The sequence below is a fragment of the Daphnia pulicaria genome, chromosome 9, assembly GCF_021234035.1.
Source record: "Daphnia pulicaria isolate SC F1-1A chromosome 9, SC_F0-13Bv2, whole genome shotgun sequence".
Lineage (NCBI taxonomy): Eukaryota > Metazoa > Arthropoda > Branchiopoda > Diplostraca > Daphniidae > Daphnia > Daphnia pulicaria.
The window spans coordinates 3,630,418-3,645,205 of record NC_060921.1 but is presented as its reverse complement, the minus strand read 5'-3'; the positions used below and the strand labels follow the sequence as shown (position 1 = coordinate 3,645,205).

The 14,788-nt window shown below is 40.0% G+C and overlaps 5 protein-coding genes across 10 annotated transcripts in view; 2 read left to right on the top strand and 3 right to left on the bottom strand.

The window, feature by feature from the left end:
• The window catches only part of LOC124313083 (dipeptidase 1-like), a 1,013,891-nt gene that overhangs the window by 696,059 nt on the left and 303,044 nt on the right, over positions 1 to 14,788 (top strand). The gene's annotated exons all lie outside the window — the stretch shown is intronic.
• The window catches only part of LOC124313366 (vitelline membrane outer layer protein 1 homolog), a 242,008-nt gene that overhangs the window by 201,728 nt on the left and 25,492 nt on the right, over positions 1 to 14,788 (top strand). The window lies entirely within an intron of this gene.
• LOC124312799 (vitellogenin-2-like) lies at positions 1,093 to 6,731 on the bottom strand. The gene is made up of 13 exons (XM_046777267.1): positions 6,611 to 6,731; positions 6,380 to 6,525; positions 6,180 to 6,305; positions 5,980 to 6,117; positions 5,600 to 5,907; positions 5,331 to 5,523; positions 5,099 to 5,265; positions 4,834 to 5,037; positions 4,279 to 4,762; positions 3,948 to 4,221; positions 3,139 to 3,870; positions 2,274 to 3,067; positions 1,093 to 2,172 (listed from the first exon to the last, which is right to left on the bottom strand). The coding sequence occupies exons 1-13, from the start codon at positions 6,672 to 6,674 to the stop codon at positions 1,183 to 1,185; spliced, it is 4,620 nt and encodes a 1,539-aa protein (XP_046633223.1). The 5' UTR covers positions 6,675 to 6,731; the 3' UTR covers positions 1,093 to 1,182.
• On the bottom strand, positions 8,486 to 14,116 carry LOC124313040 (F-box and WD repeat domain-containing 11-B-like). 5 transcript variants are annotated; one of them, XM_046777710.1, is made up of 11 exons: positions 14,079 to 14,116; positions 10,889 to 10,957; positions 10,671 to 10,819; positions 10,470 to 10,589; positions 10,236 to 10,403; positions 10,039 to 10,149; positions 9,849 to 9,950; positions 9,483 to 9,775; positions 9,345 to 9,425; positions 9,143 to 9,275; positions 8,486 to 9,073 (listed from the first exon to the last, which is right to left on the bottom strand). In XM_046777710.1, the coding sequence occupies exons 2-11, from the start codon at positions 10,938 to 10,940 to the stop codon at positions 8,786 to 8,788; spliced, it is 1,497 nt and encodes a 498-aa protein (XP_046633666.1). In that variant the 5' UTR covers positions 10,941 to 10,957; positions 14,079 to 14,116; the 3' UTR covers positions 8,486 to 8,785. The 5 variants fall into 5 exon arrangements, with proteins under 5 accessions (XP_046633666.1, XP_046633667.1, XP_046633668.1 ...); XM_046777711.1 differs by lacking the exon at positions 14,079 to 14,116 and adding an exon at positions 11,041 to 11,134 and having other exon boundaries at positions 10,889 to 10,975; XM_046777712.1 differs by lacking the exon at positions 14,079 to 14,116 and adding an exon at positions 11,041 to 11,133 and having other exon boundaries at positions 10,889 to 10,971.
• LOC124313050 (F-box and WD repeat domain-containing 11-B-like) lies at positions 11,572 to 14,559 on the bottom strand. 2 transcript variants are annotated; one of them, XM_046777739.1, is made up of 10 exons: positions 14,287 to 14,558; positions 14,069 to 14,217; positions 13,888 to 14,007; positions 13,654 to 13,821; positions 13,448 to 13,558; positions 12,984 to 13,079; positions 12,575 to 12,867; positions 12,440 to 12,520; positions 12,237 to 12,369; positions 11,572 to 12,149 (listed from the first exon to the last, which is right to left on the bottom strand). In XM_046777739.1, exons 1-10 carry the CDS (start codon positions 14,336 to 14,338, stop codon positions 11,874 to 11,876), a joined length of 1,479 nt encoding a protein of 492 aa, XP_046633695.1. In that variant the 5' UTR covers positions 14,339 to 14,558; the 3' UTR covers positions 11,572 to 11,873. The 2 variants fall into 2 exon arrangements, with proteins under 2 accessions (XP_046633695.1, XP_046633696.1); XM_046777740.1 differs by lacking the exon at positions 12,237 to 12,369 and having other exon boundaries at positions 11,957 to 12,149; positions 14,287 to 14,559.

Genomic DNA, 14,788 nt, shown 5'->3' with positions numbered 1-14,788 from the left:
TCTAGTCGAAGAGCACTTAGAGATTTTCTCAGAAATTTGTCCACGTCTTCTGGACGATTTCCAATCATTGGCAGCTAAATACACAGAAAACAGTCCGATTCGATGAACTTCTCTCCCCACTACTTTCAATAACAAATAACAATTGCAGTACCTTAGTAACGATGAAAAGCTCTTCCCTTTTAACTTTTCTTGATTGAATCCATTGCTGTAGTACTTCTCCGATAGCGTCTTCGTTCAAGTAGTTGTAAGCAGTATCGATGTGACGGTAACCTGCTTCCAAAGCTGCATTTACTGCTTTTTGAATCTCTTCTTTTGAAGACTAGAAAACAAAATTTTTCATGAATAAATCTACCATTAATGAATAGGTATCGGATAGAAAAAATTTCAAAATTTTTACCTGCCAAGTTCCAAGTCCAACAACCGGCATTTTATTCCCATTCCAAAAGGTGATATGATTTTGGCTGGACGACATAATTTAAAAAATTAATGTGTGCGTTTCCTTACTCCAACGACTCGAAAGGGGTTACTGACGGGAACTGATAAGTTTTTGTATCCATGCAGCGGCGTTATATAGAGAAAGATAGCTTCCAAGTCATTCTTGAACGGCAAATTGTGTTAAATAATGTTGACGTAATGTGACTCGACAGATTTTGGTTCCTTTCTTCACTACAGGTTGCATCAGCTCCCTATAGCTGTATTTTATCACTAGCGGTGCGTGACTTGCACCCACTAGTGGTGTGGTGACGACGACGACATCCGGCCTTAGGGCACAATAAGAAAAACTACCATTTCTTACCGTGATCACGAACTTCACGGTCAGAACAACTTTCTCATTTACAAGCATTGGCTTACTGCCTAGGGCTGTATGTGGATTCACACTACTAAGGAAAGAAAAGAGGAAGACATATGTCCAACTGCAACATTAGAATGCCGGAGGCTGATGATGACGTCATAACATATTTCAGTTTTCATAAGATAGTGGGGCTATAGAAGCGCAATCAGAGGATGTGTAAATATGACAAACAATTGAAAGATAAAGAAAAATAAGGGAAAAAATTCCGATTTGAATGTCGTAAAATAAAAAAATGTAACTGAAATGGTTTCATTTTTGTATTAAGAAATTCCAATCGACAAGAAAAGAATAAGAAAAAAACTTGAAAAAAAAGTGAGAGTGACTACTGACTACAAACGGCTACTTTGGTATCGTTCACCGACACTGATGGGCTCAGCGACGCATGGAGGAACTGGGATGCTCTCCTTGCACTTGTTGTCTCTCAAGACGTAAGACCTGGCCAAGTCGGTGGCATCCTTGACGTTGCAGCCGGACGGGCTGACCAATTCGCGGGAGAACTGGCCGTTGTAATCACCGCACAGACCGCAATGTTGAGCGCGGTGGGTGGCGGGGATCATGCTGGTGATGTCATCGCCAGTGTAACGGAAGGTCAACTTGAGGACTGGGACCTGGACAAAGTAGCGGGCACCAATCTTGCTGACGACAATGTACTGGATGACGTTGTCCTTGTCGGCCAAGACGTAGGGCTTGTTGTTTTCAACCTTGACGACCTTGTCGTTGGCCTTAACTTCGACTCCGCTAGCGACGGGGTTCAGTTCGAGGGTGTGGCCACCGGCGTAGATTTTGACGGCCAAGGGAAGAGATGGGCCAGTGGTCTTCTTGGCGAAGACTGCGTAGCGAGGAGTGGGAGAGCAGTCGGCCGAGATGAGAGTGTAGCAGGTGGGCAGGTCAGCGTTCATGGTGACATTGTCGAAAGTGACGACGGCCTTGGGGGCAACGTCGCAAATGCCGACGAAACCAGCCTTGATGGCGAACATTTGCGACATGGGCAGACGGGCGTTGCGCAGAGCCATGCCCAAGTTCTTGAGGATATCCACGTTCTCGTAGTGGCTGTGCATCACATCGGTGTGGACATGGAGATCAACATCGTCTTCGTTAACGTCCAACTTCAATTCAATGTGACCGGCACCGATGACCTTCTTGGCGGTGGCAGTGGGGCCATGAGGGGCATGCATGCTCCAGTAGGGCAACAAGGAGGCCTTCAGCATAGTGTCGACACGGGCGAGAGCCATCTGACCACGGGGAGACAAGTTGGCGTAGTGGATGTCCAAAACGTAGCTACGGGGAGTGGCGTAGTGCAGGACAGCTTCGTAACAAGCCTAAACGGATGGAAACGACGTTAGAATCATCCATTGCTTCAAATTACGTAATTTCAAAAGGCAAATAATAATAAAAAAAAAAAAATAATCCGATTCATTACCTGGGTCATTGGGCCAACGATGCCAGAGCGGCCGGCATCATTGCGGTCCAAATCGCAGCGATCATAAGGATAGGTGTTGCGGCTGGTGGCGGCTTCACGTTGAGCTTCAGTGATGTTGCCCTGAACCTTGACCATAATGGTGGAGATGTCCTTGGCGTTGGCCTTAGGGCACTGGTCGGAAGGAGCCTCACCCCACACGAAGGAAACTTCACGCTGAACGGAGGGCTCAATAGTCGACGGGGTCTCGAAAATGTCCTCGGGAAGATTAGCCCAGGCGGTCTTGACGTTGACGCAAAGAGCGCGGCTGGGAACCTTAAGTCCAGGGTTGGCAAGACGGGCAATCTTGACAGCGACCTGTGATTTAACGTTGAAAGGTTCCTTCTCAATGTTGACTTCGACGTTCCATTTGCGTTCGGGGGAGCCCAACAAAGTGACGGCACCCTTGACGTTGCTGAAAGTCTTGCCGGGAGCGGCCTTCTTGCCAGTTGGGACGGCAGAATCCATCTTCAACTTGATTTCAATAGCTTCAGCAGGGTTCACTTGAGTCCTGTGCAGGACAGCCTTCATGGAGCAGGCGCCAGTGGGTGGGTATTGGTAGAAGTAGTTGCGCATTTGCATGAATCCCATGACGAGGAAACCGGGCACGCTACCGTGCGAGTTGATTTCCGAGGGCTTGAAGGATTCGTACATCACCTTGGCGATGGAGGCCTTGCCGGTGTAAGTCTCGCAGTTGTAAACTTCGACGTGGGATTCCATGCCCAAGAGTTCGTTGATGTTTTCACGAACCACTTGTCCTGTTCAGAAAATAAATTTCATTATTTGCAATTCGTCAAATAATTGAAAATAAAGGCTTTTAAATAATTACCTTTGCGGAATTGCTCTCCACGGGTTACCAAAGCTTTGGGTTCGCATTCGGAGCAAGTATCCTTGAGGTAAGAGAGAGCCTTAGAATCGTCTTTGCCCCACATGAAAGCGGCAGTCTTGCTGGTGAACAGGTAGGACAGGGGTTTCTCTTCGGTGGGAGTGTTCATCTTGATTTCGACTTGGCTGTCGGAGGGAGAGAATCCGACCAAAATGTTGGCGGGCAAGTGGACGCGAGATCCGCGAGCCTTGATGATTCCCTGGGAAACTCCGAGAGGATTGTAGGCGACCATGTAAGTGACGACTTGCAAAGTGACGTCCAAATCGGCCAGGATGGAGCGGCCGAGCTTGTTGGGCTGGTTAACGTTGCCATATGCCAACTGGTGGCGAGCGAATCCAGGAGTGCTCAGGCCGACACCGACGGGCAGACCGACATCGTTGGCCCTCCAGCTGATGTGCTGTCCGCCGAGCATGACCATGCTGCGGGTCAATTTCAAGCCACGGGAGATCATCTCGACCAATCCCTTTCCTTCCATCAGTCCAGCGATTTCTTCCATGGCCATGTGACGGTACATCAAAGTGTAGCCTTGGGAGCGCAACAAGATTTCCATCTTCATGGGAGCCTGTTGGCGAGGAACAATCTTCATGGTCTTTTGCAAAAGATCCTTCAGAGTATCCAGCTTGAAGTCCTTGGGATCCAGTTTGCGGAAGAGACGGACGTAAGCATCCTCAACACCTGGTCGTGGAATAATACGAAAGAACACGATTTTTACTTTTTGTACAGAGAATTCACCGATTAAGGTTAAAATTTACCTTCCAAACGAATCATGATCTCAAGAGGGACGTAGTTGAATTCAGAAACGCGATAGTTGGCACGTCCGGAAATGATGAGGGGAGCGCGGGACTCTTCACCGTAGATAGTGGCAAGTTGCAGACCACCACCGAAACCATATTTCTGGTCTTGGAAGTCGAAGACGCGGTTGCTGGAACGGAAGAAGTTGGTTTTGATGTGGGCGACGCGACGCAACAACAATTGCAGTTGGTTGGCGATAGGCTTGATGCAAGGATTCTTGGAATCGGCGTAGTTCTGCAAAGGAAAAGTGAATCAATTGACTGATGTTATTGTAATTCGATTTGGACTTACGCGGAAGGTGGTCATCATGAAGTTAAGAACTTCCTGATTGCGTTCCCAAATGGCGCCAGCGATCAGCTGTTGCAGCTCGAGGAAAGTGGGTTGAACGCGGAACAGGGTAGAGATGGCGGCGATACGGATCTCGGTGGTCTCGGTGGCATTGAGGATCAGGGGGAGAACAGCAGACAAGAACTTGTTGCGGTTCACTGCGGCGATGGGCTGCAGGGCGAAGATGACGTGGGGGCGGACGGCGTGAGGAACGGAGCCGCTCTTGACGTGAGGAATAAGACGCTCAATGGCAGGGAGCAAGTTGGTGTTGCGCAGAGTGCTCAAGGCAACGATCATCTCGGGGTGGGTCTTTGCCGACTTGAAGGCTTCATAGGACATGCGGGTGTACTTGTTGATGGTGTCGGTCTTGCAGGGACGCAATTTGTTGCCACCGCAGGTGACGCCAACCAAATGACCGAAAGCCAAAGCAATGGCACCTCTCAATTCCCTAATTTTTTTTTTACAAGTCAAACATTTAGAGAAATCATTTAAACAAAGGTATTATAACGTCAATCCTACTTGGTCTTGATGCTGGGGCTCTCCTTCAAGAGATCCTCCCAGGAGGTCAACAGTTTCTCAGATGGCATGCGCAAGTAATAGGGGAGGAAAGCAACCATACGACGAGCTTCCATCTCGCTGAGTTTGCCACCCAGAACCAATTCCTTGATCAACAAAGCAGCGGGGTTGGTGCCAGTAAGTGGGATCATCTCGGTGAACAAGTTCCTAAACAAAAAATTTACATCAGTATCAATTGGATTTGAAAAACTAATTTCATGAAAATTACTTGAGCTCCTCGTCGCTTTCAACATTTTTCCAGACAGCTTTCAAACTTTCCAAGCTCATTGCCTGGAAAAGCTGGAGGGCGGCCATAGCGGTGGGATCCAAAAGAGTTTCATCATTAAGGGCTGATGATCCAATGACTTCCTTCAGCTTAGTCAAAGTGGGAACAGCCTGAAGAATTCCAATTTTAAATCAAACAGTGCAACATTTTAATAGATAAATTATTAATCGCTTACCTTAGCACGGAGAGCTTGTTGGGATTGGGGTTCCTCGGGGTGCAAGAAATCCTCCTCGCGAGCCAAGTCGATATCCTCGGGTGTGGGGATAGGGCGCTTGAGGGTGTAACGAAGGCTGCCATAGTGCTTGGTCAGGCCAGAAGCGGAGATGGGCTTGGCAATGGGGCCGGATGACTTGAGAACCAAAGTAGTGCTATGCAATGGAAGAAATAAACAAAATAGTTAGTAATTATTTAAGAAGCTAACACAAGAAAACGACTTGATCATACTTGGCCAAGTTGTAGAAAGGAGAGCCTGCAGGTGGGTGCCATTGGAGAACCTGGTAACCGAAAGATGAGATGATGTGGGCCTTGGCAGTGTTGCTGCTTGCTCCACGGCTAAGCTGGTAGTAAAGCTGAGTGGTGGCGACGAGCTCATCCTGTGATTTACCAGCACAGTTGGTGGCTCCGAAGCTGTTGTGACCCATACGAGGAACGTTGGTGCATTCGCTCTGAGTGCGTTGCTTAATCAGCATCAAGCGACCCTTTTCAGAACCTCCGAACGAGTAGGTAGTGTTACAGGTACCGACGACAGTGTCCTAATTTTTTGCATAATCAAATTCATTATTTATTGCGCTTCTAGTAATTTTAATTGCAGAAATTTTATTTACCTCAACAGTACGCAAGAAAGCAGTGTCGCCCTTGCCGATTTCTCCGGCAACGACGTCCATTTGCAACTTGGTGGCCAAACCCTTCTTGATGTTGATGGACCATTCGGCATCTGAAGCGTCAGCATCGAATCCGGTAATCTGAAAGTAACATGATGTTACATTTTTTACAATTCATAAAAAATTAGGAGTTCGTGTTTTACCTTTCCATTCAGGAAAGAAATTTTGAAGGGTTTCTCCAACAAAACCAACTCGGGCTTCTTCAAGAACTTGACGGTCGACAGAAGAGTGTCGGGGCCATTGTGCATACCTAAGGTCACATCTGAAAGCTATTGAACAATACAAATTGTTAAATAAGACAATCTATTTTGAGACAGAGAAAATGTTTAAAAATAATATCTACCTTGACGATGGCTTCTCCGGCTTGTTTCTGGATGAGCAAGTTGCCGCGGATGCCGAAAGAGGAGCCAGATGGAGTGGGGTCACGAACGCCGGTTGTAGTGAAAGTAAGGTAACTGTACTGGTATTCTTGACCATCCTCAAACAAACCTGAATAGACGTTAAATAAAAAATACAGTTTAAGTAAATCATAATTCTTTAAAATCGAAAAATTGTTTGAATTATTTTTCTTTACCTTCTGCATGGCACTGGCCGGCAACAAGGAGAAGAGCGAGGGCCAACAGCCTCAGTCGTGACATCCTGTGTTGTAGTCTCTTAAAGAATCACTGGCGACAGTGAATTGATGTGAATGCCATTTCTATTCCTTTTTATATGCTGGTAACAAGTAATGTGATCTCTATCTTATTCTCACGTTAGCCTTCAAAAATGCTTTATTTGCACGAAAGCAAGTAAAACGTACGACTACAAGGATTGTGAAGTTCTTTCAGATCGAAGAATTAACTTCAAGGGTGATTGATAATTATTATTGCTGAGATTGAAATTTTACTACGACCTTAAAAATTAAATGAAAGTTGTAAATTCTACGAATCAGCCATACAATCTGTTGAGATTTATAGGAACATGTTTTGGCTATATTTCTTTCGCGTGCGGCACGTACTATCGAACGCCATGACCCCAACGATGCACTGACTAGGGATTTAACAGATGATCCTTGAACTTTAAACTAAAAAAAAAAAAAAAAAAAATACGCAAAATTGTTTATCAACAGTACAGCGATAAATTAATTTACGCAATTTAACTACGACCAGACTAAGACGCAGAAGTATCCCTATGCTTCTCAACAGAACCAACAAAAATGTTAATGTTAATTATTATTTTACGTTAAATTTATTTCTTAGTATACTAGTATTCGGTATTAAAGTATAAAATAAATTTAAAAAACAAAAAAAACAACAATATTTGTTTTCATTACCAATTTCATATGGCGGCAGTCAATCTTTGAGGGGCTGTGGCTGGTGCTGATGGAAATTAAGATGGCCATGAAAGTGTCATTTTGCATCAGTTTCATTTGCGATAAGACCACTGATCGCCTAGCAAGGGACCTTGAAGTTTGATCGAATACAGATTTTTATCGAACTTCCGTAGACCTTGTTGAGTCACGTATAATTTTAAAACTGCGCATCAGTAAAAAAAAAAATGTGAAATAAAATGTTTTCGAACGATTTGGTCAGTTGTATCTTGTAGGCCCACCAAATTTAATATGTAAGGACACACTCTGAGCCTCTGACTTTGCATCTTTATATATCTACTCTTGAGTTAATCATACTTAAAATTAAATTTTTTTAAAGAATTTGTTTTTTGCATTATTAGAGCTCCACTAATTCTGGATTAGTTCTAATAACCAATTCTAACAAAAAAAAATAAAAAATAAAATAAAAGTTCCTAATTAAGTTAATTGAGTTTCCTTTCATCAGACACCAACTTAGGCACCACACTTTACGGTATTTACCTATTTACTTTTAAAAAGAAATATATTATTTACCGCACAAAGACTTGTCGTCATACTGATGGCTGAAAGCATCTTCTCTTCTGTTGATTAAAAGTCTCCTACTGTACACTTCTATCTGTACTTCTACTGTACACGTTTATCTGTAGTGTTGCCATAATCAGCTTTCTGTTCAATTGATTCGCACTAATAGGCAAGCTTCCAACTCTATTGCGAAAAAAGTGAAAAATATTGATTTCGCAAATTATACAGTCGAACGAATAATCGGTGAGCAGTCACAAATACAAATCCGTCTGACCGAAGGAGATCCAGTGAGACAATGTCACCTGTTGATAATAAAATATGTCACTTCTTATTAAACACAAGAAAAAAAAACAATCATTTGTACCTTGAATGAGATAACGGTTTATGAAGAAGTTAAGCGATGGAATCCTTCAGCACTTTGAACACCATTATTTCAATTTTAGTTGAAACGTCCAACATTTACTCTGCGCTACTAAACACAAATATTAAAACGGACAAGTTTACCCCGTAAATATTTAGCTCAATATCCTATAATCTAGGGAGATTCTGTAAACACATTAGTTACCAAAAACAACTAAATAACAATTAAAAGAAGGAGGTATATTATTTCGTTTTAAAAACAAAATAAAATACGATTACGTACAAAATCCGGGTTAGATCTAACGAAACCAAACGACAACAACAATCAAAACCAGCAGTGAGACAAAAATGATCGCAATCCTCAACATTAGGTGCAAGCATAATTACTTAAAAAGGAAAATTTTAAGCACGATTACTTTTCCGGTGATACATTCTCTAGATTAACAAATGTCTTGGTCGAAAGAAAAATAGGATGAAAACCCATTAATCCATTGCTTAACCAATCGGCAAACCCATAGCTTAAGCCAAAGTAAAGGGAGCATTTTTCTCTTCATAGTCTCTGGTTTTTCGGCACAAATCCCTGTGATGATTCCAGTCAGTTTTCTGACAAATGGAACTGCAATATTTGGCCGACTTACATGAAGCACATTTAGGTAAACGTTTCTTAACCTTTTTGCAAAAATTGCAGATTGGTAGAAAGTTGAGTGTCCAAATGATGTCGCGACAATTGACATTTCCCATTTCCCGGTTCACCCCCATAACGCCAAATGTGTCGACGTGAAGTACCATTGCTGGCTCCATAAACAACTTTAAACAATGCACAGATTAGTTCCATTCAAATAATAGTTGTAACCATAGATAGTTAATTATATTTACTTTATGAGAGCAAAACGGCAGAAGAGGCAGTTCCGTTGTGGGGTCTGTGGCTTTTTTGAAATCCCAAATTTGAATTCGAGATCCATGTGAGCATCCAACAAAAGAAAAGGCAAATATGTAGCCAGAATGAATCCTGTGGATTGTCACAATATTTTCTCAAAAATTATTTCTAATGTATATCATTTAAACATTACATAACTACCTCAAGAAATTACTCCGCCCTGAAAAATTCACGCCGACAGAGGCAATAATTCTCGAGTTACTCGTCGCCACATCCACGATTCTTAAACATAAAATATATTACACGCCAATATCAAGAAATGAATTTATCGCACTGTACTTGATTTCGCCTTTATCAGTAATCACGAGAATAAATCCATCTTGAAACAGAAGTTCGCGATGTGTCACTAAAAGTTTGATATAGTTTGGTTTTCTCTGAGGCTTTGACATGAGATAGACGTCACAGGTAGTATCAAACGGTCCTTGATGAGCGACAACAATGAATTTATTATCCATTAAGATTCTGGTGTTGTCCATTCTAACGGATGAAACTGTCCTGGGATTCTCCCATTCAATTTCAGTTGGAGATTTCATTTTCCAGACAACAACATCGCTACGATAGTTCATGTGAAACTTGAGACGGAAATAAAAAATAAATGATTATTCGACACGCAATAAAAAAATAATATTAATCTGAAACTACTACCGTTTGCTTTTGGTGAACAACAGCACAGAGAAATCCGTTTTCGACACGTAAATAAATTATCGATTTTCCATTATCTGATCCAAAAGGCTTATAAATTTTTGTCTAGAAAAAAATTCGAGTGCTGTTAAAGTACAAATTTCAATTCAATTCTTATTTAATGGAATAATTTCTAAAGAATTGATTAAATCACCGTTTTTGTGGTAAGATTCCGGATATAAATAAGCCCATTCGATGAATATAGTAGTGCATGTTCATACAATTCATAATCCAAATCAAATTGAAGTGGAGGTCCCTGATAAACCTGTTGAAAACACATGTTAACTGTTTTAGTGCTTTTTTAATTAAACCATTACAGGCATCTTGTTTATAATCCATCTTTACAGTTACCTCTTCCAATTTCAATGTAATTCTGTTCCAAATTTTAAATATTCCATTGATGGGTTCCCATAGAGCAATGAACTTGTTGCGCATCTGGAAGACACATATTCGCAATCCAACATCACAATCAACATAGTCCCTGTTTAAGTCATTTTCCAACCAGTTTTTTTGGAGAGCCTTGTATTTTATTTACAGGGTTATTAATTATTAATTATAAAAGTTAATAAATTTTAACAAAATTACCTTAACGGTAAACTCAAATTTGTTGAAGAGGTTCCAGGATGACAAGCTATTACTGGAAGGTTGAGTAAGTTTTGATGGTAGACAATGATCAAGTCTCTCCCATAGCGGTGAAGTTAACATCTAAAAAGCAAAGGTAAAAGCAAAACATAGACAAATTAAAAATTATGAAATAAAGCTGGACTGTGTAAGGGTAAAACATACTTTGTTTTGAAGCAACACTCGCCACAATTTTTCTTGATTCACCCCAGAAGCAGCTGCTTTCCAAGCTTTACAAGTGAGTTCTGCATTTTGTAGGCTTTCAGCATCCAAGTATTGGAAAATTTCCTCCACTACATTATTCATGTGTCTTACTGCAATCAATTAATAGAAACAAAAATAATAAAAATGTCATTACAAATAATTTTTCTAAACAAATTCACCGTGTAACCCGTTGATGACATCAAAATGTTGTTCATTTTCTTTTTCCGACATTAGTACCCAAATTAGCCTTGGTAATACGTATCTAACTTGTATCAAAATGTTGTCAATTATAGAAATATACAAGATACAAATTATGCTTTCGTGTTTATACTTTGACAAGGTTTTTTTTAAGGCGAGTTCAGTTTAAGTTGTGATATAAGTACAATAACGCTATATGCTAAACCTATCAGATCGGCAGATCCTACTGAATACTGAATAGTGAATTGTGAATACAATAAAAAGTAGAGCCGTAGGAGGGCGTTTTTGCGTTTTGCATTTTTTGGAAGAGGAAGACGTTGCCAATGTATGTAAATAGGACTCCACATGGAAATTCAAAATTCATAATTTTTTTTTACCCTCCTATTATTTTACAAGTTACAACTTTTTACATGTCACCTAGGTTTATTAAAAATAGTGTCACTTCCTAAAAACGAGAAATAAAAGAGAAATTTGTAACGGCTTGTGAAGAAGTAAATAAGTTCATTGTGATAGTGAGTAGTGATAGAGAGTAGAGTACTCTCTAGTCTCTATCACTCTGTTAAAACAGACGAGTTTATCCCGTAACCTTTTAGCTCAATATCCTTTACTCTAGGGAGATTCTGTAAAAACATTGTTGAACAAACAGAACAAGCAAAAGTAACAATTAGAATTAAAGAAGGTATATATTTCGTTTTTTGAACAAAATAAAATATAAGGTTTACACTTTACATACAAAATCGGGTTACCAAAGTTACACAATTGATCGCAATTCTTAACATAGGGAACAAGCTTAACTACGAAACGAAAAATTTTAAGTGCGATTATTTATTTATTTTTCCGGCGATAGATTCTCTACATTAACAAATACCTTGGTCATAGAAAAGCATGATTTACTAAGTTTAAAAAAATCCACAAATCATGAAAACCTCTCCACTCCTTTCATTAACCAAATGGCAAACCCATAGTTTAGGCCAAAGTAAAGGGAACATTTTTCTCTGTTTTTCGGCACAAATACCTGTGATGATTCCAGTCAGCTTTCTGACAAACGGAACTACAATATTTGGCAGACATACACGAAGCACATTTAAGCAAACGTTTCTTAACCTGCTTGCAAAAATTGCAGATTGGTAGAAAATTGAGTGCCCATATGATATCGCGCGAATTCACAGGTCCAATTTCTCGGTTCACTGTCAGTACTCCAAATGCGTCAGCGTGAAGTACCAGTGGTGGTTCCATATACACCTTTTAATTTAAAAAAAAAAAAAAAAAAAAAAAACAGTTATGAAACATGCAAATAATAAGTGTAGCCACATAAATTTAATAAATTACAGTATAAGAGCAAAATGGCGGAAGAGGCAGATTCGTTGTGGGATCAGTGGCTTTTTTGAAATCCCAAATTTGAATTCGAGATCCATGTGAGCATCCAACAAGGGAAAAGGCAAATATATAGCCAGAATGAATTCTATTGATTGTCAAAATATTTTCTAAAAAATTCTTTCCGGTACATATAAGAGCACTTAAACATTACATACCTCAAGAAATTACTGCGTCCCGAAAAATCCACCCCAATATTGGCAATAATTCTCGAGTTACTCGTCGCCACATCTACGATTCTAAATCACAAAATGATTACATTTCATTAAGAGAATTATTAATTCACACCGTACTTGATTTCGCCTTCATTCGTGACCATGAGAAGAATTCCATCTTGAAATAAAAGTTCAGGACGTCCCACCGGAAGTTTTATGAATTTTGGTTTTCCCTGAGGTTTTGACATGAGATATACGTCACAAATAGTGTCAGACGTTCCATGATGAGCAGCAATAATGAAGTTGCTATCCACTGAGATTCTTGTGTTGTCCATTCTCACGGATGGAACTGTCTTGGGATTCTCCCATTCAATTTCAGTTGGAGATTTCATTTTCCAGACAACAACATCGCTACGGAAGTTTAAGCGATTCTAGAGATAAAAATGAAAGGTGTGATTATTTGTTTTTCTTTGTTTTCAGGACCTTCGGCCATACATTTTTCGAAAAATAATAAAGAAAATAGAACATATCGAATTTAAACTATTACCTTTTGGCCAACAGTAGCACAGAGAAATCCGTTTTCGATGCGAAAATAGCTTATCGATTTCCCATTATCCGATCCAAAAGGTTTATGAATTTTTGTCTACAAAAATGTTGAAGTTCTGTTAAAATTTCAATTAAATTTTTCTTATAACTGTAATGTTAATTCACAGCATATGGCAAAGCCATTGACAAGTTCTCACACTTGTTGATGCGTTTACCATACGCACCTTCTTAATTACTTTAACAGGCATGGCTACCATCAGACAAGCCATCGCTCATCATCCCGTATATAAATCGGACATTCGATCTATTTGAGGTCTCGATTGTACGGTCACTCGCTTATGCTTGTAATCGTGTTACAGTTGTCTTGGTTGTTTCTCAATACACCTTTAACCGCACCTCTCGTGTTTTGACTCTTGTGACTCATCATCACATAACATAAAATTTCTCAAGAAATTATTAAATCACCGTTTTGGTGGTGAGATTTCTTATGTAAATATGTCCATTCAATGAATACATCAGTGCATGTTCATACAATTCAAAATCTAAATCAAATTGAAGTGGAGGTCCCTGATAAACCTGTTAAAACCCAGCATTGATAGATTTAGTGACTTATCTTTACCAAATCAATTAAACCTAACAGACATCACTTTTAAATCTGTCTCTAAAATTACCTCTTCCACTTTCAATGTAACTCTGTTCCAAATTTTAAATATACCACTGGTGGGTTCCCACAAAGAAATGAATTTGTTGCGCATCTGGAAGACACACCTCCGCAATCCAACATCACAATCAACATAGTCCCTGGTCAAGTCATTTTTCAGCCAGTTATTTTGTAGAGCCTTATATGATTTTTAGAGATTCAGGTATATAACATAATTTAATACCTAGCCTAATAATAAAATTACCTTAGCAGTATAATCAAATTTGTTGAAGATATTCCGGGATGAAAAACTATCACTGAATGTTTGTAGGAATTTTGATTTTAGGCAATAGTTAATTCTCTCCCACAGCGGTGAATTTGACATCTAGAAAGCAAAATATAGACAAATTAAAAATCATCAAACCATTAAACAAGTTAAATCTTACCTTTTTTTTAAGCAACAACTTCCACAGTTTCTTTTGATTCACAACAGAAGCAGCTGCTTTCCAAGCTTTACAAGTGAGTTCTGCATTTAGTAGGCTTTCAGCATCCAAGTACTTGAAAATTTTTTCCAGTACATCATTCAAGTGTTTGACTGCAATCAAATGATAAGAACAAAAATAGAAAAATTTCATCGAAAGCAATTTTTCAAAAAAAAATGCACCGTGTAACCCTTTGATGACATCAAAATGTTGTTCATTTTCCATTTCCGACATTAGTCCCAGAATTAGCCTTGGCAATATGACCCAACCCAATATCTAACTTTGATCAAAATGACAAGAATAAAAGAGGTTAACCAAATTTTGTATAAAAAGCACGTGATATCGCGACTTCTGAAAGACTCGAACACCTTAAAAAAAATAAAAAACGAGAATACGAACACCTTTGTGACTGTGAGGGAGAACTGGAGAAGAACAACTGACACTCTGACAGGTAAAATGTAAATAGCGGAATAGGAAGGAGCCGTCGAGGGTCGAGCCGAAGACAGAGGGCGCGCGGTGCTCTGCTATTATTTTGAAAACGTTGCCGTCATTGGGAATTGGAAAACGGCAAAGCCGAAGCCTGACCTGAACCTGGCTGGACGAAAATAGAAAATACTAAATCTACGAAAATTTGTTCTCTTTGTGTTGTATTCATGTTAAAAAATATTCTTTTTAGATTCTCAA